This window comes from Mus pahari, chromosome 21 (genome assembly GCF_900095145.1).
Source record: "Mus pahari chromosome 21, PAHARI_EIJ_v1.1, whole genome shotgun sequence".
NCBI lineage: Eukaryota > Metazoa > Chordata > Mammalia > Rodentia > Muridae > Mus > Mus pahari.
In genome coordinates this window covers 37,862,210-37,885,798 of record NC_034610.1, presented here as the reverse complement: position 1 = coordinate 37,885,798, position 23,589 = coordinate 37,862,210, and the positions used below count along the sequence as shown (strand labels likewise).

Genomic DNA, 23,589 nt, shown 5'->3' with positions numbered 1-23,589 from the left:
TAATTCCAGTTTCAAAAGGATCCCTGCTAGCACTAACAGTTTATATGAACTCTATAAACGTCACCACTTTTTGAGTAGTTCATGGTATCAGAGTAGGATCCTCCCAGTAGCTGTGCATATGGAGGCGGGACACTGGCAGGTTGGGCACTTCCTATCGTCATTTGCTGCAGAGAAAGGAGACCGTGGAAAGTTGGCTGCTGTCCCCTTACTGAGTTTTTGTGAAATGTGGCTTGACTGCACTCTTGCCTGTGGGGAGCATATACCAATACTTTCTCTAGGTGACTGTCCACCTTGTACTTAAATATTGTCACGGTTTTCCTCGACAAGTCTTGTCTTCCCACACTGCTTATCATAGCATAGTATTTCTGACTGAAAGGATTATCATTCTTTGGTTATGGCCAAATGGATCTCTCGCTAGTGCTGACTTTCGGCTCATTCCATCGATTTCCAGTAATGAGATGGAGTGCTATGAGGTAAATGTCTGCGCACACGAGCGGGGGGGGGGGGGGGAGGGTCTAAATCACAGCCTGCAAACCACGGAGCTTCATGGTGCAGTTAGTCCATCTCTTCAGAAATGTCTGTGGTGACGGCTTCTTGAAAATGGCCAGGCTTCAAGCGTATCACTTAGGTGACACTTTCAGTCATTTGCGTGATGGGTCCATGTTGGCTTGGTGAGGCTGACCTCCACAGGGCAGGGAAGATAATTCACCAGCCGGGGAACTGATGGACATCGTCTCAACGGGAGGGAGAGGCAAGAGCATGAAATACTCTTAAACACATTGATTACTTTGCAGTGTAGCATTTAAACATGTAACCAGTCACGGATGCCCAGTCACCAATGACCACCCACTCTTGTGACTGTGCAATGACTATAAGATGTTCAGATGTGCCAGGGGGGGAGACCGTGACAACAAACGCACAGCAGCTCTCTGCAGAGTTCTCTCGTCTGGCCCTGCACTGAGTCACTTATCTCGTGGTGCTGAGTTACTTTTGGCCGTCGCTCTTGATCCCATGACAGGAGAAGACATGCATTACTAAAGAGTCAGAGAGATGTGGAAGGAGGGATTTCCCCCAAAGAGCTTGGGTTACAGCCCCTCTGGACCGTGGCGTGTCTCTCCTTCCCGTGTGTTGCTCAACTCCTTCAGGAAGCTCTCCCCTCCCACACAGACACCGTAGGGGCTGGTTTCCAGTAAGAAGGTCGCTGCAGCTTTTGGGAACTAAAAACAAAACAAAACCATTCCTGCGTAAGGGGGCTTCATACGATGGGAGGAAAATTACAGGAGGGGCCAGAGTTCACAGCACTTTCCTGAAGGCTTTATTGACTTTTTTTCAGGGGAAAAATCTCTGTGTCTTCCAGATATATAATTCATTTTATATATGTGTATGTTACACAAATGTATATGTCATATATATGTATATGTCACATGTATATGTACATGTAACATATGTGTATATCATATATATGTGTATGGCACATATATTCAGACTATAGGACTAAATAAACAATATACAGTCTACCCGTCTTCTCTTCTTTGCATTGTATATATTCTTTGCAATATATATAGATTCATCCAGTGCCAGGTTGTGCCCTTATAGTCTCTACCTAGAAAATCCCAGGCACCTTTTGGCTTTTACTTCTTCATCCTTTCCTCCTTAATTAATGCTCTTGTCATACAGAAGCTCCTCCAGGCCTTTCTGTATAACACGATCAATCTGGCTGCCTCCTTCCCATCTGTTCTCTCCCCAGTTCCTCGTTCCATGCCCCGTGCCACTTCACTTCCCGTTGCCACCCCACCCTTGAGCTCCCTCCTTCGTGTTGCTTCTCTGTACTTTGGCAAAGGCTAACTGGAAAATAACAGGGTCTTCAAGACCCACACGGCATTCCTTGCCCCTGTCTTTGAAACGGATAGCACCACTCCCAGTGTAGACCCAGGAAAGACCCAGTGTAGACAGGAGCCCAGGAAACCTTACTGGATCAAGACAGCTACATTCTGCTGTCTTAAAATTCTGCAAGTAATGTTTGCATTTCTGACTTCACATGTTGCTTGTATTTATTTTTTCTATTTTGGTGCAATTTTGTCTCTTACTTGAGTTCAGTTCAGTAGAAATGTTTTAATTAGTAACTATTAATAACATAATTTAATGAATGAATTATAATCTAAAGCAATTTCATTCTGTTTAATAAACTGCAGGTATACTGGAGTCAAATAAAATATGTTCTGGACAGAAAGACCATATCTGTTTAGGAATAGATGCTAGGAGTCTAGGGACTTTCCCCCATTGTACAGAATTTGGCAAACATTTAATACATTCCACAGAAGAAGAAAATACTACTAGATCTTTATTTCAAATTGATTGTGTGTGAAAATATGCATGGAATGTAGGTACACATTTATTCTCGTGAAAATGAGCCCTCATTCATAAGTGGATCATTAAGTAAGACATGATTTCTGGATAGGAAGGGGACATGGAGAAACGATGCAGGACTGCAGAGAACGAATGTTCTAGAGGATCAAACACTAAATGGCTCCAGAATACCCTGAGATGGTTTTGTTTTCTGATCAATTCTTGGGCGTGACAGGATGTGATGGGCCACTGCATTTCCATGGGATGGAAAACAATACGGGCAACCAGCCTGCTAGGAACGCATGGCCAGATGGTGTACATCCAGGTCATGCTGAGCTGACAGTTCGGAAATGCCAGCTCTGCAGAATGGTTGGAGCCAAATGATTCTTCAAGGTAACCCTGCTTAAGACTCGCGTGTGCATCTCTTTGTAACACTACACTGTAAGTATGGTGAGTTTTAAGTAGATAGGGTAGTACTTTGAGGCATTAGCTGTCCCCCGTAGGATCTGGTAACTGTCCATGGGAATCAAACTCTAGTAAATGTGGTAGAAATCCAAACAGTGTTTCAGTATCGGCCAACCGTTTCTTTAAGCAAATAACCCAAAGTCAATCCACTGGTGAAGGAATGGTGGAATGTTTTAGAAGTGTTGTATCATCTTTTGATGATGAAAGCTAATGACAGACTGTTCCATTCTTAATACCCAGTGGTGGGTATTAAGATCCCATGACCTTTTTCATGTCAGGCAAGCATGTTACCATGGATTTGCATCCCCGGCTTGTTCTGTTAAAGGAACAGTAACGACAAGCCAAGTACCGCCTCTTTCTCCTTAAGCGGAGGCTCTAGGAAACCATTTGTCGTGCCTCCCTCTCCTCAGTGCGTTCTCACTTGGAGAAGTGCTCATAGGAGTTCTGGGGAGGTTGAGGTCACTGTCAGCAGGCAGGAGAGAGGCAAGTGGGATGACTAGAGATACAGGGAAGCCACCAAGTACTTGTGAGGGGACAAATGTGTTAGGTGACACAGGGTGAGGATACACTTTGATTCTGCGTACCATTAGCTGCTCAAATTCTGTCGTTTAGAATATGTATTAATGACTTTCCTCATGGTCGAGACAAAGTTGCTGACGAAGCAAGGTAAGAAAGACAGAGACAGGAAGCCGAGAGAGAGGGAGAGAGAGGGAGGGAGGGAGGGAGGGGAGGGAGGAGGGAGAGGGGGAGAGAGAGGGAGGGAGGGAGAGGGAGGGAGGGAGAGAGAGAGAGAGAGGAGAGAGAGAGAGAGAGGGGAATGTGGGTACCCCACTCACTTTCTCTATTTGGTTCACTCTAGGACCCCAGGCTAAAGTGTGGCTCCTACATGTACAGTGGGTCTCCAATCTCATTTAATCTCACCTAGAAACTCTCACAGACATGCTCAAATATTTGTCTCTTAGGTTTCTATCTCTGTCAAGTTGAGATATGAGCTCCACGTACTAGTTAGTGCATGCCTCTTTGTAGAAATTCTTTTGGTTTTCTTCTCTCCTAGAATGAGTTTGTTTTTCCCCTTTCCTTTCTGTTTTCAACCTCTCTCCTCTTCCTTTTCATTTGATAACTTCATAAAAGTATGCTCCCCCCCCCAAAAAAAACAGCTAGTCATTTATTCACATAAAATCCTTTACCTAGTCCCAGGTTTATCAGTGTCAATTTTTTATGTGATACAGGTTGAATATGCCTTATCAAAAATGCTTGGAACTAGGAGTGTTAATGGATTTTGGATGTTCTGTTTGGTTTGGTTTTGGAGGGTTTTATTATACATAATGTGTATACAATCCCCTGGCCTGAGGACAGGACCGATGCCTAACTCAAAATCCAGTGTTTGTGTGCCTTGTACACATAGTTGGAAAGTGATTTTATACAATATTCTTGATTGATTGGTTCATAAAACACCATTTATGTATCACAGATGAAGAGTTTTAGATTTAGAAATGATGCTGCAGATTTGCATTTTGACATTGACCCATCAGATGAAGTCAAGTACGGTGTTACCCAAGATGCCATGGTGATGCTCATTGTGAATGAGAATTTCTCATATGATTAAGTAAGCTATGCTTAATCTATGTTAACTAATAGTTACAAGAGCCCTCACATCTGTATCTGAAAAAGCCTGACTCATATGTTTACATGAAAAGCCAAATATTTTATGTTAGTTTATCAATTGAAGGCGCCAAGTTGTACCATTGACTATCTCCTAGAGCTTTTACATGAAGAATTTGTAGCGAATTCCTGCATGGAAAGTGTAATGGAAATCTAAATTAGCCTTTCTTCCTCGCACCTGTCTACTGGGTGAATTTCCTTATTCTGTGGGTTACATAAAACACACGAGTGAGTTCCAGATACTTATGTTTCATTGGCACCAAGCCAAATTTCTATTTTCTTTTCCTGTAGGAAAAAAAAAAAATCCTGTAGGATTTTTGCATATAGTGTACTATTAGGCTTCTTGAGCTCATCCAACCCAGCTCTGGTTACCCGGCCCTTAAAATTAGAGGGGGCTGAGTTACAAGGAAAAGATTGAAATATTAGCATAGGATACTAAAAAAGATGAACTGAAACACCATAAAGAAAATAATACAGCTTCAATCTACTCAGTGATCAGTTATGAAAGTTAAATATTGTCAACACAGCTGGAGCTCCTGTGTTCCTCTATGGCCTCTTTTTTTCCAGAGGTACTTGAGTTTAGTGCTGTTATGTAGTTTTATTTTTATTTACATGTATCTGTGTGTGCCTGTTCCAATGTACACCACATGTGTGTGCTCACAGAGACCAGAGAGGGTGTCGGAGCCTCAGGAATTGGAGTAGACAGGCAGCCAATTGTCTCAATGCCAAACCGTGCCTCCAGTCCGAGTTCAGTGTTATCCATCTCCGTGCGTTTCTTCCTGCTTACTGCGCGTGCCTGTACCGCGTCCTTATATTTGTTTCATGATTTATTTTAATAGTGTCAAAACATGCCATTTCCTGTCTCTGTTTTTAGTTCAATATTTTTGTTGCAAAGATTGAAAACTTTTTGTTATGAGGTGAGAATTTTGTTGCATAAGTCTAGCATAGTTTATTCAGTCCACTATTTAAAACAAAAACAAAAACATGTCATTGCTTCAACTCCAGTAAAGCAGTGCGGGCTGAAGCTGACGTCCTCACATGCTGAGGTTTCTGTAGGGCAGAGCTTTACAGTCTTTCTAACCCTGTGACTCTTTAATATGGTGCGTGAGCCCCCAATCATAAAATTGTGCGTCCTGTTGCTTCATAACTGTAATTTTGCTATTGTCATGAGCCATAGTGTAAATATCTGTGTTTTTTGGTGGTTTTAGGCACTGGCCCTCCTCCCCCCCCCCAAAGGGGCCATTTGAATCCCAGTGGGGTGTCGACCCATAAGTTGAGAACTTCAGCTGAGAAGCAAGGCAAACTTGACACTATTAAATCTCTGTTGTTATTCCCAATGTTTGTCTGAGTTGCGTTCCCATAATGAGCTTTCTGGCTGAGTTAGAATTATTTGTATCTCTATTTTGATGAGAAAATGCTGTCTCATTGCAGCCCTCCTTTGAATCCTCCTAGGTCTTGGTCACACAGGACACTGGATGCTGACCTACAGTCACAGAGAATAGCACTCCCTGGTGTGGTCAGCAGTGCCTCGCCCGGGCCCCTTGAGGGCTGACAGGGAGCTGACAGAGAGATCCAAACATCTTTAGTCTTACGATATGACTTGAGACATTCCCTAAGTGTGGTGTTGTTCTCTGACTCATCCCTGGTGATCAGAACCTGATACGTTGCACACTTCTGCTTCGTTCCCACTTGTGGCAATCTTCGAAGCGCCCGCTCTGGCTATTTGTACAGCAACAATAGACTGGAAGTCATGGAAACTGAAACCAGTTTAAATTCTGAGGAAAACTGGAGCGTGACTATGGCTTTGGTTGACGAGTAATAGCAGGGTTTGAGGGAGCTCCCCAAAGCCTAAGCTACTAACAATATGTGTGCTACAAGGCTGAGCTCACAGCTGGAACCAGATGTTTCTAGGAACTTTCATCGCCTTACTCTGTGCCCAAGTGAGGAACCATATACAAAACTTCCACAGACTTCCCACTGCCAATGTGGGAATGCCTTTTCCCCTCTCTCAAGGTCTATAGAGTAAGGAGAATTGTATCACTTAAAAATAGGCCATTAGCAAATTATTTCCACTTGAAGAAGTCAGCAGATTTCTTAATCTACCTTTGGTGTTAAAGTAGGTGAGGTCAGACCCAGGGAACATTTTCCTGCCCCTTCTGAAGTTTTGTTTAGCTATGTCTTGGTTTGCTGCCCCGTCGTTGCCCTCAGCACGCACCACTTTGAGCCTAGTTCAGGAAATGGATAAATTATCGGTTTGTTCTATTTCATGGTTCTCACCCATCATGCTCCGGCCCAAGGAAAGTGTGGCCGTTGTGAATGATTCCATTCGTAATTGATTTGGGAACAGTGAAACGGGTAACCGTAGGATACAATGGTCACAGCTTCTATACAGGACTGTGGAAAGATTCGATATCGTAAGTACTAATATCCTAAGGTAGCCGTTTTATTCAGCATCTACAATAGAAATTTGTTCCAAATCAGGGTGGATTTTTGTGCTTAATTACTTGAGTTCTTTGTCGCCAGTTCTCAGTCCTGTGGCAGACAAATGCTGAAGTCCAAGTGATTAGAACACACAGGACAGTCTCCCTGTGTGACGAGCATTTGGCTCCTCATTCATCTACCACCCCCACCCCCGCCCCCACCCCAGCATTTTCTAGATCTCACTAGTGAGTAGAAACAGTCCGCAAATGTGAACGGTAAAAGAATGCATATCCCAGTTAGATAATTAAAATTTTTTCTGTTGAGTCTATGTAGGGGTGTGTGTGTGTGTGTGTGTGTGTGTGTGTGTGAGAGAGAGAGAGAGAGAGAGAGAGAGAGAGAGAGAGAGAGAACATAGAAAGAAATACAGAGAGAGACAGATACAGAGACAGACAGACAGAGACAAAGACAGATAGAGACAGAGACAGAGAGACAGACAGAGTTAGGGACAAAGATATATATATATATATGGATGTGTGGATGTGTGGCCATTCACTGGAGCTGGTTAAAATACCAGGGGCCACATCCCAGAAGGAAACTGACTCTCCCTGTCTCAGCAGTCTCCAGTTGCTTTAGTTAAGGGTGTGGCTGGATGAGCCCCGCCCCCGTTTGAGCTGGAATTTTGACTGGTATGATCTTGTGAGGGTGTTTTGCAGGAGTGCAATAGCTCTGTCATGTATGGAAGGCAATGCTTTGCAGCAGTCTCCCCGCCATCTCTGACTCTGACCATCTTCCCAGCCTGTCTTTTGATGTTCCCTCAGCCTTGGGGAGAGGGGATGGAAGTAGTGTTTTTTAAAGATGAATCCTCTCAATTATCTAAAACTGTAAATTAGTTAATTAACAAACGTATCTGGTTTCTGTAATTAGGCTTTGTATATATTCTCTTCAGGTGTCATAATGCATACATACAGCTGTCTTTGTGTTGTAGCTTAATGATGTAGTAAATATTTAATCTCAATTGGAGGTTTCTACCCTGCCTTAGATCATTCAGTTCCCAGGTAAAAGACACAGAACATAATTATAATAAGCCTTAATAGCACCAGAGCTGGGCCGAACCTTATAAATGATTAGTATCTACTATAACTAGAGTAATCACGTTATCACTTGTCACGTTCCATTGGGCCACTCTTAACTCCAATTGGTCAGCCTTCATGGGCATGTTTTCATGACTCACCTACCCCATGGCATCTTCTACTCTCTCCACTTGTTTCTCTTTCATTGTCCTGCCTCAGACCCCAAGCTCAGGAGCTGAAACCCTGCCTATCTCTCCCTTACCCAGCTATAGGCTGTAGGCATCTTTATCAGGGATAAATTGGGGGTGTATTGGTCAGGGTTCTCTAGAGTCACAGAACTTGTGGGTAGTCTCTGTATAGTAAGTGAATTGTTGATGACTTACAGTCTGTAGTCCAACTCCCAACAATGGTCAGCAGCAGCTATGAATGGAAGTCCAAGAATCTAGCCGTTGCTCAGTCCCACCAGGCAAGCAGGCGAAGAAGAGAGAGCAAATCTTCTCTTCCAACGTCCTTATGTAGGTCTCCAGCAGAAGGCGTGGCCCAGATTAAAGGTGTGTGCCACCACGCCTGGATCTGGGACTTACTTTGTCCCAGACGACCTTGAACTCAGAGCTCTCCCTGCCTTCGTCTCCTGGGATTCACAGCCACTCTGAGTCAAGATCTCCATGCCAAGATCCAGGTCAGAAACTTGTACCTCCCAGCCTCAAGATCAGGATCACAGCTGAGCCTTCCAATTCTGGATTGTAGTTCATTCCAGATCTAGTCAGGTTGACAACCAGGCACAGCCACTACAGGGGGCCAAGGTTACAGAGCATCACTTGATGTTCCTGAGGATCTCCTTGTCCCTGAGGCAACCAGAGACAAATGTTTAGAATTAAAACACATTGCAACATCCCAAACCAACGATTTGGGTCTCCGTAGCCCTTACTGACCCGTTCCGGTGACTGTCTCCTTGCAGGTGATCCAAGCTGTCTTCTTCGGTATCTGTGTGCTGACTGACCTCTCTAGTCTCCTGACCAGAGGCGGCGGGAACCAGGAGCAAGAACGACAACTCAGGAAGCTCATCGCTCTCCGGGACTGGACACTGGCTGTGCTGGTCTTCCCCGTCGGGGCTGTGAGTATGAGATGGGATGTACTTAGCACAGAAGACATGTGGGGCTGACTTCAGATCTGGTTTTATTTTTATTTTTATTTTTAATGAGGGCTTTTTCTAGAAGAGTTCTTCCTTTAACTGGTACTAGGGACAGAGCCCAGGACCTCATGGCTCGCCCAAGGTTTCTGTGTTTGTTTTCCAGTGCTGCCAACATTGCAGCAATTTGATTGTCTTTTGGATTGGATGTCTGAGGTCTAGAAATCCTAGAGCTGGTTTCTTTTGAGGCCCGTGTCTCTGGTTTCAAGAAAGCCGCCTTTATGTTGTTATATTCCCTTCCCCTGTGCCAGTCTGGGCTTTGGTTCCTTCTTCTTATTAAGAGATCCATGTTAGCACTCAAAATTCTCTAATGGCTACGTTTACTGTCACCTACCTTTCTAGTGCCTAAATGTCATGTTGTGAGATTTAGAGGCCTGAGGTAGATCCACTGGTGAGGGATTTGCCATGCAAACTTGAGGCCCGCAACCAATCCCCAGGACCCATGTTAGAAAACAAAACAAAACAAACAAACAAACAAACACCCAAAACCCCCAACCAACCAACCAACCAAACCGTGTGTGGTGATGTGCACTTGTAACCCTAGTGCTGTGTAGGAAGAGGCACGGAGATCTCTGAGCCTGGTTGGCCAGCCAGAATATCAGACCAGTAAGAGATACTGGAGTATGGCTTCTGAGGCACCCGTGTGCATGGGCACGTATGCATAGATGCATGTATAGACGCATGTGCATGTATAGACGCATGTGCCGCATGTACTCAGATGGGTTTGCAGAGCACATGGTTCAGCCCCTGACACTTTCTTGAGCAGCCTGAACTTAAAATAATAATTGTTTGTTGGGTCAACTTCGAACTGAAAAGGAAATCAACATCCGCTAACACTGGACTTCCTCAGTGGCACCATTAGCGAGTGTTACTTTAAAGATGACGCTCGATGTTTGGGTCTGTCTGGCTCCATTGATTTTTTTTCTGTTTTCAGTTAGGTTCCCTCCGTAGCTCAGCCTCCTTCACAAGTCCGCTAATTTTCCATTGTCTGCACACAAAGTATGTTTCTTTAAAGGCCCCATGAGACACCATAGATTTTTAACTCGTGTGTGGCCAGAAGGATGAGGAAATTTTTTGTGTATCTGAGATTGTGAGAGAAAGTATCTTATGTAATGCAGTTTGAGAATTTTCTGTTGTTTGATTCTGGAACAGACAGAAGCTTCGGGGCCGTGGCTGGCATCCGTACCGAGTCCAAGTTCACCATGAGAAGCGTCGGAAAGTTCTTTCAGTCCTGCTGTGGGCTCTTTCCCACACTTGCCAAGACTGTGTTGGCAGAGACCTCCCTGTTCGGAACGCTGAGCTGCCATTTTCTGGGTGCTGAGTTGTATTTTCATGGTTGAAGTAGCCCCAAGCTCCTGAGCCTAACACAAGGGCCAGAAGATCCTTAGGGTCCAATCATAAGCCTGCTCATTCCCTCATCCCTTCCTTCTGCAGATCTCAAAGCATGCATGTTCAGATGGGAGCTGTCCAGGCAATCTCTCAAAATCGCCTGCCTAAATATTTTGCAGTTATATGTATATTGCACACACATTTATTATTATTATTATTATTGTTATCATCATCATCATCATTATTATCTGTATATATAGTTGCAAATATATATATATAATGGCATATATAATTTTATTTTTGTTCTTATACAATTAAAATACTGAGCCAGTATGCTAAAACACACCTGTAATCAATCACAGCACTCTGGAGGCTGAGGCAGGAGAATTGTTGATTCAAGCCACGCCGGGCTACATAGTGAAATCTTATCTTAGAAATTCGACTACCTTCTATGAATCACGTAAGAGAGAATTCTCATAGCATAAACTGTAAGGACAGGTACTTTCTGCACAAACGAATCATACCTTGAAGTCCAAGTGTCAGTGTGTGGAAATTATCTCTGTGATTCAGAAGGGAGAGGAGTAACTTTTCATCTCCACCAAGTGCAACTGATGTCACACCTTCCGAGCATGTGCAGATACCTCTCCTGGTAAGTTCCTGACAGCAGGCCTTGTCCCCGTGCCTCCATCAGCACAGTGCTTCCCGGGATGCAGGAAGTGGTCAGCGCTCTGCAGATTCACAGAATGAATTAGAGTCAGTGATGGATCCGGTGTGCAGAGTTAGCGTTTATGTAGCTCTCTTCTCTTGGCATGGACACAGATGTCACTATTTCCAGTTTTTCCAGTCTTGTTACTGTGCCATTTCCCTAAATTTTAAAACTGCCTTCTATATGTTTCATTCTCTCCCCATTCCTTCATCTCTCCCCATATTGATTAAAGTCTTTGTAGGGATTCTCTACATTCGAGAAGGTTTCCACTTTTTGTCCTCTCTCCTCGGTACTGCCATTGACTTTGTATCTGCCCAGGTCCCACCACACTCCTTGCTCTGATGCAGAAAGAATCATTTTGCACATGTGTGTTTTTTTTTTTTTTAATTTCTTTTATGTATATGAGTACACTGTAGCTGTCTTCAGACATACCAGAAGAGGGCATCGGAACCCATTACAGATGGTTGTGAGCTACCATGTGGTTGCTGGGATTTGAACTCAGGACTTCTGGAAGAGCAGTCAGTGCTCTTAACCGCTGAGCCATCTCTCTATCCCGAAAAGAATCATTTTGAGTTGAAAAAAAGAGCCCCTGGTAGATGAATTATTCTAAGAGTCCACTAACTTTATTGCAAGGTCTATTTATGGGTGATAGGAATGTAAAACTATAAGCATTTTAACTCAGAGTAAATCTCTCTCTCTCTCTCTCTCTCTCTCTCTCTCTCTCTCTCTCTCTCTCTGTCTCTCACCTTTCCCTTCCTCAGGTAACTTCCCCTCATTTTTTTTTTCAGTGTCCCTGTGCATTTGCAATGACTTCAGAGATTCCTAAGTCCCTCTCTTACCTTTCTCCATGCCTGTCATCTCTGCCGAAGGGTCTCGAACTCCACTATTGCTGTCTTCCCATCATAAAGACCTTGCTCAGTGTTTTGTCCTCCATGTGGCGATGCTCTGAGAAATCACTGGGGAAGGCATGTCTCTCTCCTGGAGGTTCATGGCCCAGAGACGTTGCCCCGCTTGGCTGCAGAAGGCTGAGCTTAGCATCCGTGCCCAGCATTCAGTGGGCACACGGTTATAGTGCCCACAGCTATCTGTAGCCTAAGGATGCTTATCAGGTCAAGTGAGTAAGGTGAGCCTGTGAAGCAAGAGCCTTTACCATCTTGGTTAACACAGCGAAACATCCCAATATCATCTCCATGTCAGGGCAGCAGGGGCCTGGCTTGAGCCTCCTAAGGGGGAAGGTGCAGAAGTGGGGCTTTGAACCCTCTGTTTTCCACAGAGGTGTCCAGGCTCTATTCTCTGGTTACAGGGTGACTGCCAATCTTCCAAAGTTGTCCCAGGTGTTTTGTACTGGCCTCCTGTGTCACACTCTTCTTGGTCAGTTTGTGATTGGAAAAAGCTTCATGTCTTAGGCAAAGAACATAAAAACAAAACAGTAGAATGTTTCACCTCTGCTCAAACTGTTCTGAAAAAATTTCTTGGCCAGAGCTTTTCTTGGTCCATGGTCTGTCCGTCTGTCTGTCTGTCTCCCCTGCCTCAGTCTCTCTCTCCTACAACCAAAGCAGCAGGAAAGACTCTGAGGCCCTCTAGGATTGGTAGATTTTTACGTTGGTGCTTCCTCCAGGGACAAGGTTAATTGTGAACTGACAGTAAATGCTTTATTTGAGCAGGAAGTAATGAAAAAGATTTGCAGAAGTTTGGATCTTACACAGGCAACCTCATGGTCTCTTTTACCCCAAGGGTATGTAAAAAAAAAAACAATGAAACATCCCAATCAAAGATAAAGTGTCCTTTTGACTCACTGTGACTTGGAGGACCAAAGCAGGATGGCTTACCTGACATAACGTGTATCACCCACTACAGTGTCAATTCCCATAAACAGCAAAGCTGGTCTTGATTACTGATGCTAATGGCCAGACACACCAACCCTCCCCGAGTCTTGCAGCTCATTTTGTAGGGTTAATCCTCAGGAGGCTGTTCATACCATGAGCAGTTTACTTCTCAACTCTTGTCACCCTTTCAGAGAATTGTTACAAACAGTTCTGTGACACCAAGTGGTCTGGAGGCACGGAAGTTTCTTAGGAGCAGTCCGGGGAAGACCTTTTTGTCTCCTATGACTTCATCGACACTTGAGCCAGCAGATCCCATCTTAGTTAAGAAAGTCGGTATATACCCATTTAACTACAAAAGAAAATAAACGAGCTTGAAAAGTTTGAAAATGCGTCTCTCAGAAATCCTAACTATGTCTCCGATTGCCACCCGTTTTCGTCCACTGAAGCCCATGCAACTCTATTCATGTGCAGCTGCTGAGCTTGAAGAGTCCCATAATCAAATCTTGGCGAGGCACCAGTAGATCTTTGCCCTGGTGCTGACTTGCATTGCTCCAGTCCAGATGCCGCCCCAGCCATCCAAATGTGGAGAAGTAAATATCCCCCAAGGGGTGGGTCCGTGGAAGCCCCAGAGGTTTGGATCTGTTCTATCCTGGGATGGGTATCCAGGGTGTCAGTGCAAATCCTCATGGGCATAAATGAGCTTGTCCGGAACTTGTCCTTCGTACTGAATTTAGTTTCAAAAACAGTTTGCTCAGTAACTATTTCTGGTGTTGTAATCATGTCTTGTAAACGCTTAAAGATTGTACATGTACCGGTCAACTGTAGGCTCATATGTGTGATGAAGACTGTATGGTAGCCCCCTCAAAAATACAAGGAAGGCTAAATTTGAAACCTCATTGCAAACTCCAAGAAAAAAAAAGAACATTGTAATTCCCAAGAGGTTTTATTATATTAGCTAAATCTAAGCTATCTTTGAAGATTTTGAGGTATACGTAAATTGGATGGCTAAACTCCTATAATTCAAGAAACAACAAACATCGTTTTCTTGTTGACTTTTAAATGCAAGAGTTGGCTTAGATGGGAAAAATGCATATAAATATCAATTGTTAATTAATTAGTATTAATTGCTAAAAATTTTTAAATGTTTTTATTATATTTAGTTGTGTGTATGTGTGTATATACATATATGGGGAGCTTGCCATAGCTTCTGGAGATCAGAAGACAAGTTTGCAAAGTTAATTCTTTCTTTCTGCCATGTGGATCCCGTGGCTGCAACTCAGGTTGTCTGGCTGAGCAGTAAGTGCCTTTAGGTAGTGAGGCAGCTCCACAGCCTTTAATTACTAGCTTTAATATATGTTAATCTAGCACACAATGGAAATTAATTTGATTCTAGTTGAGATTACAACCAAAACCCAAATCTGTTTCCTTCTTTTTTGAAACTTAAAGGGAACTATTTTTGAAGTTCCTCATTTAATTTATGCTGTAAATTTTGGATTTAACTTTAAAGTACACTTCAGACATTTTCATTTAAGTATCTAAAATCAACCCTTTTTCTAGTTTCTTTAAGCCTTAGCTGTTATCTTGTTCACATAAATCTTCCTTTTCTTTCTTTTTGCCTCCAAGATTGAAAATGAAAACATTAGTCAATTAATAGTTCTTTGCCAAACCTAGTTTGCAGCAGTAGGCAAGGGTGCTTGCTGCAGTAGCCTGGTGACCTGAGTTCAATCCTTGGGATCCACTGTGGAAGGAGAAAATTGACTCCAAAAAGCTCTCCTCTCTTTCTCTCTCTCTCTCTCTCTCTCTCTCTCTCTCTCTTTAGATTTATTTATTTATTTATTATATGTAAGCACACTGTAGCTGTCTTCAGACACTCCAGAAGAGGGCGTCAGATCTTGTTACGGATGGTTATGAGCCACCATGTGGTTGCTGGGATTTGAACTCCAGACCTTCGGAAGAGCAGTTGGGTGCTCTTACCCACTGAGCCATCTCACCAGCCCTCCTCTATTTCTCTTAACACATGCCACAAATGTCTACACATATGTGTGACTCCTCCACAGTAAGGAAATATATTAACCAAAACCTTGTCCACTCTTCGTTGAGTTAACCATGTGCTTGGCCCTTCACAGGAGTTGAGTTTAATTTCCCAGTGGTAGAAAGTTCATAGGTGAAGAGCCCTTCAGAATCAAGTAATCAAAATGATCCGTTTATGATCTATTGTAAGACAGACTTAATCGAAAGATCTCACTGCAGTGAATTTGAATTTGAATTTGTCAGGTTTTACTTTAAGGAGACTAGCCTTACTAACTAGTCACATTAGCATGTACATAGAAGTGGACAGTAAACAAGCCTTGTGTCTAAGATGGTTCTGGAAGACTTCTCAGAAATACTGATTTTTTTTTTTTTTTTTTTTTTTAGCTCTGTTTTGAGAGGTGGGTGCTGGGAAATGACCTCCAGCCCTTGAAAAGACATCAAGTGCTCTCTAACCTTTAGAGAATGTCCATATTTTTTAATGCTGGGTCTTACTTGATTCATACATACATGCCAACACATGTCCTAGGAATGTGGGTTGCCCTGCTGAGGCCTGTGCTGTGTTGGGACAAAGAGGACTGTCCCTTCAGTCCCACTTGGTTTCTTTGCTTTTCTGTTTATTATTCACACAGTGGGGATGATGACGGACTAGGAAATAAGAATCTTAAATGTAAATTAGTGGTCCACCTAAGCATCAAGGTGTGAATGAGAAGGAGTTATCGCATTGGCAAATGAGCCCAAGGAGCTTTCCCTGTCCCTATTGTCTTACAAACAAATCCACAACATAAGAGGAATGCTTTCACACAGGTGCAGATGACTAGACAGAAACAAGAGTCAGTGTTCCTCTGTCCAGGGAATAAAAAGAGTGAGCAGATGCCCAGGAGAAAAAAAAAAAACAAATCAGTATTGACTCAACCAAGGAAAACAGCCTCCAGATGTAGTGATGCCATTAATGTTTATGTCTGAATATGCAGAAGTGTTGACTGCAGCTTTGCCCCACCCCCTATTATCTTGGGGATTGTGAGAACACATCAAGTACCCAGGGGCCTTTGCCCTTACCTCTGATTTTAGTCTTGTCTGTAAACAAGCAATTCCACTCGGGTTTCCCAGAGTTCTCACCACTTCCCTTCCCTGGGTGCTATTACCTAAGAGCTGAGTTGTTCTATCCTCTAACCACTGGGTTCCCTTTGGTCCGGGTACAGTGCTAATGAGGGCTCAGTGAGCTTTTTGCCTCTCCCAGCACTTAAGAATGAGTTCCCAACATTCTCACCTTACTTCCCGGATGGGATGAGCTGCCCACTGCATGGTTGTAGCAACTGTTAAATGGTGCTACAAACCCAAGCTGGATGGAACCTAGAGGAGTGCTTGCTCTTCAAAATGTCGCCCAAGCATTCTGACCCAGCAGACTCAATGTTGGCCTTATTGACATTTTCTACCCTTCACATAGAGCCTGAGCTGCCCAATAATTCTAATTCCTTATCAGAATAAGGAAAGGTAGTCTGTAGAATCCAGACAAAAATTCTATTTTGTCTTTTTTTTCTAAGGCTCACAAGAGTCTGTTGGCGTGCACTGTTGTTGCTTATCCTTGATAGATGGTTTTGTGCTAGTGACACCATGGTTTTGTGGAGTTTCATAGAACTGTTTTGAAAAGTACCTGTTTTGTTAAGAAAGAAAAATATTTCTTACTTTGTCTTCTCACTTCAGCAATGGTATATTCAGGCTTACCCAATGTATTATTTAAAATATGTTAAAATATGTTTTTAATCACATGGATTGGCTACATTTTTTTCTTTCTTTTTCTTTTTCTTTTTCTTTTTCTTTTTCTCTTTCTCTCTCTCTCTTTCTCTTTCTTTCTTTCTTTCTTTCTTTCTTTCTTTCTTTCTTTCTTTCTTTCTTTCTTTCTTTCTCTCTTTTTCAAGACAGGGTTTCTCTGTATAGCCCTGGCTGTCCTGGAACTCACTTTGTACACCAGGCTGGCCTCGAACTCAGAAATCCACCTGACTCTGCCTCCCAAGAGCTGGGATTAAAGGCATGCGCCAGCATGCCTGGCTTGGCTACATTTTTAAAAAAGGAAAAAGGTAGCTAATTGTACTTGGTGCTCTGTGGAAAATAACTGCAGGTTCTAAGAAGCCACAGTTTATAGCTTCACAACCATAATATATATATATATATATATATATATATANATATATATATATATATATATATATATATATATATATTTAGCAAGAATGATCTAATACATTTCATTCGTGCACATATCCTAATAAATGAATTATACCTAGCCAAAAAACTTTTTACTGTGAATTCCTAAAAGCCATTTGATCTGCTTTATCAAGAACGCTTGTCATTAAATCCACTCATAAATTTTTGTAATGTTTGGATCCAACTCTTTTTTTGACAAGGATTTGAGGTGGTGGTAAGTCCTATCAGATAGTCAGATTTATTCCACCCTCAGCACCCTGGGTCACTGTGTTGTTCAGCAAAGGACTCCTGAAAATACCCTTGACTGGCTAAGTGCCTTCATAATGTAAGAGACTCACAAGAACTTTCGTATACTTTTCTATACCCTCAGAGTGAGCAGAAACTTTCTAGGAAGACTGACATAGTCAACCAAGTTGTGTTGAACATTAAGCACAAGTAACCGTATTAATAACTATCATGTGATTTTTCCTAACTCTGAATCATACCTGAGATACTAGATAACAATAAGATAACAAGAAAGACTTTTTTCTTGAGGTTGTGCTAATGGAGGGAAAGCTGTTGCCATCCACCCTGGCCACAACAGGTTCCCTCTGTTTTTGTCATGTCCAGGAAAAGTACTTGACATTTTGGACCTGGTCAATGATGTTTGATAAACTATTGTGCCTGAAGAGCCTCAAGCAAAAGGAATAGTGTGGATTTTGAATGAGAAATGTCTCCCATAGGCCCATATATTTGATCACTTGGTCCACGGTCGGTGGTACTATCTGAGTAGGGAATGGACCCTCAGGAGGTGGACCCTTTCAGGAGGAAATATGTTACTGAGGTGTACGATATATGATCACACTGTAAACTGTAAGATTGTGTTGTTTACTGAAAAAAACTTTCTAGTTGTGGTGTGGCTCAGCTGTTAGCACATACCTTTAATCCCTTTGGCTGGAATACAGACACACTCGTAGCAAGCACCTTTAATCCTAAACAATGAGGGTGAAGTTAGTTTGTAGAAGGAAGCACACTTGATGTCTAATTGAGTGGCAAAGTGATGAATCAGAGATTTGACAGACTAGGATCTGCCCATCATTATCTAATGAGAAGAGAGAGGAAAGGGGAGCTGCTTAAGAGAGCAATGCAGAGAGAAGGTGGAGGCAGTTTTCCTGGGATAGTTTTCCCGAGACAGATTTCAGAGAGAAAACAAGCTAGGCACAGGTGGATACAGAAGGAGCCAGAGAGTGAAAAGGAGCCAGAAAATTAGAACAGATTGCTAGAGTTAGTTTGAGGCCAAGCAGAGCAGTTCAGTCAGAGCCTGAGAGATAAGCCATATTGAATCAGTCAGTGTGGAGAGGAGTTTGAGCCAGAACAGCTGAGTTCAGATCAGAGCTCAACTGTCAGAATCAGCCAGTCAGAGCTCAGAAAGAATAAGAAAATGTGAGCGTATTCAGCCGTAAGTCTCAGAGGCTGAAAACATTCTAGACCTGGATTAGATTTTTCCAGAGGCCAGAAGCTTCCAGGACTAGGCCTAGGCTAGCAGACAGAAGCAGTAAGCTTCACGAACAAAAGTTACATCAGGCAAATAAAAGTAACTCTTATAGTAGGCTTTAAGGTTTCATAGCCTGGCCCTGTTGTTCTGTCTCTGCTCATTGACTGCCCAGCTGGGCTCACACTCCTGACACCATGCCTCCCCACCAGATGGAGTCTCACTCTCTGGAATTATAAACCAAGATCAATGTTTTTTTCCTCCGAGTTGCTTTTGTTCATGGTATTTTATCACGGCAACAGAAAAGTAACTAATGCAGGTAGCAAGGGAAGAGAAAGAAGGAATTACTATAGGGAAAAAAAAAAATTACCCCCATGAATTGGTTTTCTCCCAGTTTCTTGATTCGTTTGACAGATCAGCATCAAAACCTGTGTTTTTCCCATCCTGATGTCTTTTCAAACTGCAAATCCTCTAGTAACCAGTGGTTATCACCCCTTGCTCCCTTCATTGTGCAGAAGGGTACTTCATATAGACAGACAGGTAGGCAGACACACACATGGGGGTAGGGGTGGGGCGTGAGAAAGAGAGAAAGTTTGATAATGGGTCAGCAGTTCATGAGGTGGCTGAAGCAGATGACAGAGAATTCATATGCATTCTATGCAAAGGGAAGATGTCTTCCAGGGCGGTCAGGCAGACTGCTGACACATGCAATGCACAGCTGCATCTCTGGCCTATTTTCACTGCTTTCCTTTCTGCCTTACTTATAGCAGAGATCACCACTGAAAAATGTGTAAAAGTAAAACGTGGAAGTCCACACGAGTTTCCCACAGTAAGCATTTATTAATTTATAAAGAAACGCCTGAGAAATGTCCTCATATGACTGTTTATGTTTGGGGAAGTAATCATATTTTCAAATGTGCCTGCGCTCAGGGATGCTCATGCTTAAAGTTAGAAGGCATATTATTCATCAAAGAAAATAAGAGTCTTCCCAACTGAGGAAGACTAACTTACCAAAAGCAAACAAAAGGCAAACCCCAGCCAATTGGAGATTGTGGGTGTCTGAGAGGATGGCTCGCCACAGTTTATCCTGAGCAAAGGAATGTTTGAATTATGAAAAATAAAACAATTCAGATTTTCTTTTGAAAAAAAAAAAAAAGAAAATCGAGTCTCAATGTTGTGTCGATATGAAGATATCAAACAAGTTCATTAATGCTCCCCTTCAGATTTGTTCCTTATTGCCACCTAAGTGCAGAGAATGCTGTTCTTCTCTGTTATACACAAAATATTTGTCTAGTTGTTTATGCATGTAGTCTAGGATGACCAAAACATAGAAAATTGTAACCTTCCTCCAATCACCAGAGCAATTCAAACTCAAAGGGAAAGGCACGTGTGGGTTCCTTGGCATCCTGGCACAGTGCTTAGATATTTGGGTTTGTCAGGTTTATTGAAATACACTTTCAATAAAGGAATTTATATTAATTAATGATTATAGGGTACATTTTAAAATACATCTATAATATTTGATGAGAAGAGAAATCCAGGCTGACAAGAGCATCTAAGCTCTCTGTTACAGGCACGATAACTCTGACAGAGCCAAAAGGAAGCTAGAGGATTTCTAGATGAACTTGAAGTCAAAGGAAGTCGTGGTAATTGGGTGGTACTGACAGGCGATAAAATGACTTGATTTTCATGCATCATTTTATACTGCATGGATTTGCTTGCTAGGTAGACCAGAACGCCGTGATGGCGACCAGAGGGCCTTGTTGCTTAGGAAAAGCTGGAGGTGCTCTGTGGCTTTTGAGAACCTAAAGACTGCTCACTACTATGGTCACCTATCTCTCGTTTCTTCATTTTCCCTGGTAATGCTGGGCTTCATTTAGTCACCATTCACCTTCTGGTATTAGAATAATGTTTACAGTCATGCTGTTTTCCAACCACAGAATGTGTCCTGTCATTGACGTCATCACATGCTGGATGCTTCAACAAAAGGACAATTCAATTAATCCGTTAAGTTGTATTAAATTATGTAAATTATATTTTTCTTAATTTTATTCCCAGATCACAACCTTAAATTCCAGTTGTATTCAGCTAGACAGTTCTCCTGTGTACTTGAGGCTCCCCTTTAGATAATTATGTTAATGTAATTATATATATAAAACTAGACTGTAATCCCCCTTTACTAAAAATTAAAGAGGAATGTAGGAACAGCAGGGGTTTGATTAGTTAATCCTTTTATAATGGGCGAGGTTTTACAGGTTGCTTTAGAAAATCAGCTGTTTGCATCACTACTAATTTATTGACAGTGGTTCTTGAACATAAAACATGTCTGCATGTGAGCTGTGTGGAGAACAGACTCATTATTTTGTTTGCGATCATGTGTCAAAGAGAAAAGCGTTTATCCTATTTATTTTGATGTGGAATTCAATTTGATGTGGATCTAACTTTGAATTCCTGAAAAGGTGCGCTATTGTATTCATAATGCTATGATGACCACATGATGGGAGTGATTTCCACTGTAGGGGACCTGAGTCAAACATTAGGGCATAAGCCTCACATGCCTCTTGGTGGGGGGAGAAGCCAGACTCAAACCATGGCAAGACTTGTCCGCAGAAGCTGGCATTCTAGGGAGCAACGCGCATTTGGATAATCAGGAGTATGAGTGAGGCAAAGCTCTGACATTAAATCAGGAACAGCAGATAGTCAGTATTGCTTCTTTATCCTATAGATAGGAATTTTCTAGAAGGAGGATGCACATGGTCAAATATTCCTTATTGAGATGCTTCAAATTCTACTTATATACTGTACTGGCTAGTTTTGTGTCAACTTGACACAGGCTAGAGTTATCACAGAGAAAGGAGCTTCAGTTGGGGAAATGCCTCCACAAGATCCAGCTGCAAGGTATTTTCTCAATTAGTGATCAAGTGGGGGAGGTACCCTGTGGGTGGTGCCATCTCTGGGCTGGTAGTCTTGGTTCTATAAGAGAGCAGGCTGAGCAAACCAGGGGAGGCAAGCCAGTAAAGAACATCCTTCCATGGCTTCTGCATTAGCTCCTGCTTCCTGCCCTGCTTGAGTTCCAGTCTTGACTTCCTTGGTGAACAGCAATGTGGAAGTGTAAGCTGAATTAACCCTTTCCTGCCCAACTTGTTTCTTGGTCATGAGTTTTTTGCAGGATTAGAAACCCTGACTAAGACATATACTTATGACAAACAAAGATAATGGATTTTCACTATTTATCTCACATTTAATTCTGCTGCCTTATGGCCTTGTGTATCATGTCTGGTCTAGAGAGACAACTTAGTGAAATTTAAAGTAGGCGCAAAAATGCTCTCGCTGTCTCTCTCTCTGTGTATCTTTTTGTGCGCACATGCGTATCTGCACATTTATGAGTGTGTGTGTGTGTGTGTGTGTGCTGTGTGTGTGTGTGCACATACATATGCACGTCATTACCTGTATTCACTCATCTGAAAGTCTGTGTTCTTGACAACTGCAGGCTTTTCTGGAGGACTCAGAATATTTATAGATTCATAATTTTATCTCACATAAATTTTTCTCACATAATAAGTCCTGATAATGGTTTTCCTCCCTCTACTCATCCCAGACCCCCCCACCTCCCCTCCCATCCTGATCTAACCCCCCTCCATTTCCCTCTCTCACTTGAAAATAAACAAGCTTCTAAGGGGCAATAATAAAGTATAATAAAAATAATAAGATAAACCAAAAACAAACATTGGAATTGGACAAAACATTCAGAGGGAAAAGAACCTGAATAAAGGTATAATAAGCAGAAACTCACTCTTAAACGCACTTAGGAAGCTAGAAGCCATAATACATATGCAAAGGATATGAGCTCACAGCCATCTATCGGATGGAACACAGGGCCCCCAATGGAGGAGCTAGAGAAAGTACCCAAGGAGCTGAAGGGGGCTGCAATCCTATAGGTGCAACAACAATATGAACTAACCAGTACCCCCAGAGCTTGTGTCTCTAGCTGCATATGTAGCAGAAGATGGCCTAGTCGACCATCATTGGGAAGAGAGGCCCCTTGGTCTTACAAACTTTATATGCCCCAGTATAGGGGAAGGCCAGGGCCAAGAAGTGGGAGTGGGTGGGTAAGTGAGCAGGGCGGGGGGAGGGTATAGGGAACTTTCAGGATAGCATTTGAAATGTAAATAATGAAAATATCTAATAAAAAAGAAAAAATACATATGCAAAGGATCTGTAGGTTAAAAGGAGAGAGAGAAAATTAAAATAATATGTATATAGATATATAGATAGATATCAAATTGAGAGATACTTTGATTTTTTTTTCCCTTGAGCTCCATTGGTTGTCTTATTGCTAGGGCTAAGGTTTCAAGTAGTATATTAAGTAGGTATGGAGAACATAGGCAACTTTGTCATCTTATTGATTTACAGTGGAGGTGCTTTGAGTTCCTCTCCATTTAAGTTGATGTTGGCTATGGAGTTGCTGTGAATTGTCTGTACTATGTTGAAGTGTGTCCCTTGAGTCCCTAGTACCTCCATGGCTTTTTATCATGAATGGGTGTTGGATTTTGTCAAAGGCCTTTTCTGCATCTGATTTACGTGGAGGCTTACACTGATTTGTGCATTTTGAGTCATCCATGCAACTCTGGAATGAACCCTTCATGATCATGGAGGTTGTTCTTTTCTTGTGTTCCTAGATTCAGTTTACAGCTATTTTATTGAGAATCTTTGCACTGACAGTCTTAAGGAAAATTGGTCTATAATTCCTTTTTTTTTTTTTTTTTGGTTGGGTCTTTATGTGGTTTTGATATTAATATAACTGTGGTGGTGTAAAATGAATTGGGCAGCATTCGTTATGTTTCAATTTTGTGGAATAACTTGAGGAGTAT

General features: G+C 42.3%; 1 protein-coding gene across 2 annotated transcripts in view; it reads left to right on the top strand.

Annotated features, from left to right (window-relative positions):
- The window catches only part of Aig1 (androgen induced 1), a 218,212-nt gene that overhangs the window by 30,726 nt on the left and 163,897 nt on the right, over window positions 1-23,589 (top strand). For both annotated transcript variants that reach the window (XM_021221379.1, XM_021221380.2), the window contains exon 2: window positions 8,923-9,078. In XM_021221379.1, the coding sequence (XP_021077038.1) occupies window positions 8,923-9,078 (156 nt within the window). The remainder of the gene's footprint in view (window positions 1-8,922; window positions 9,079-23,589) is intronic.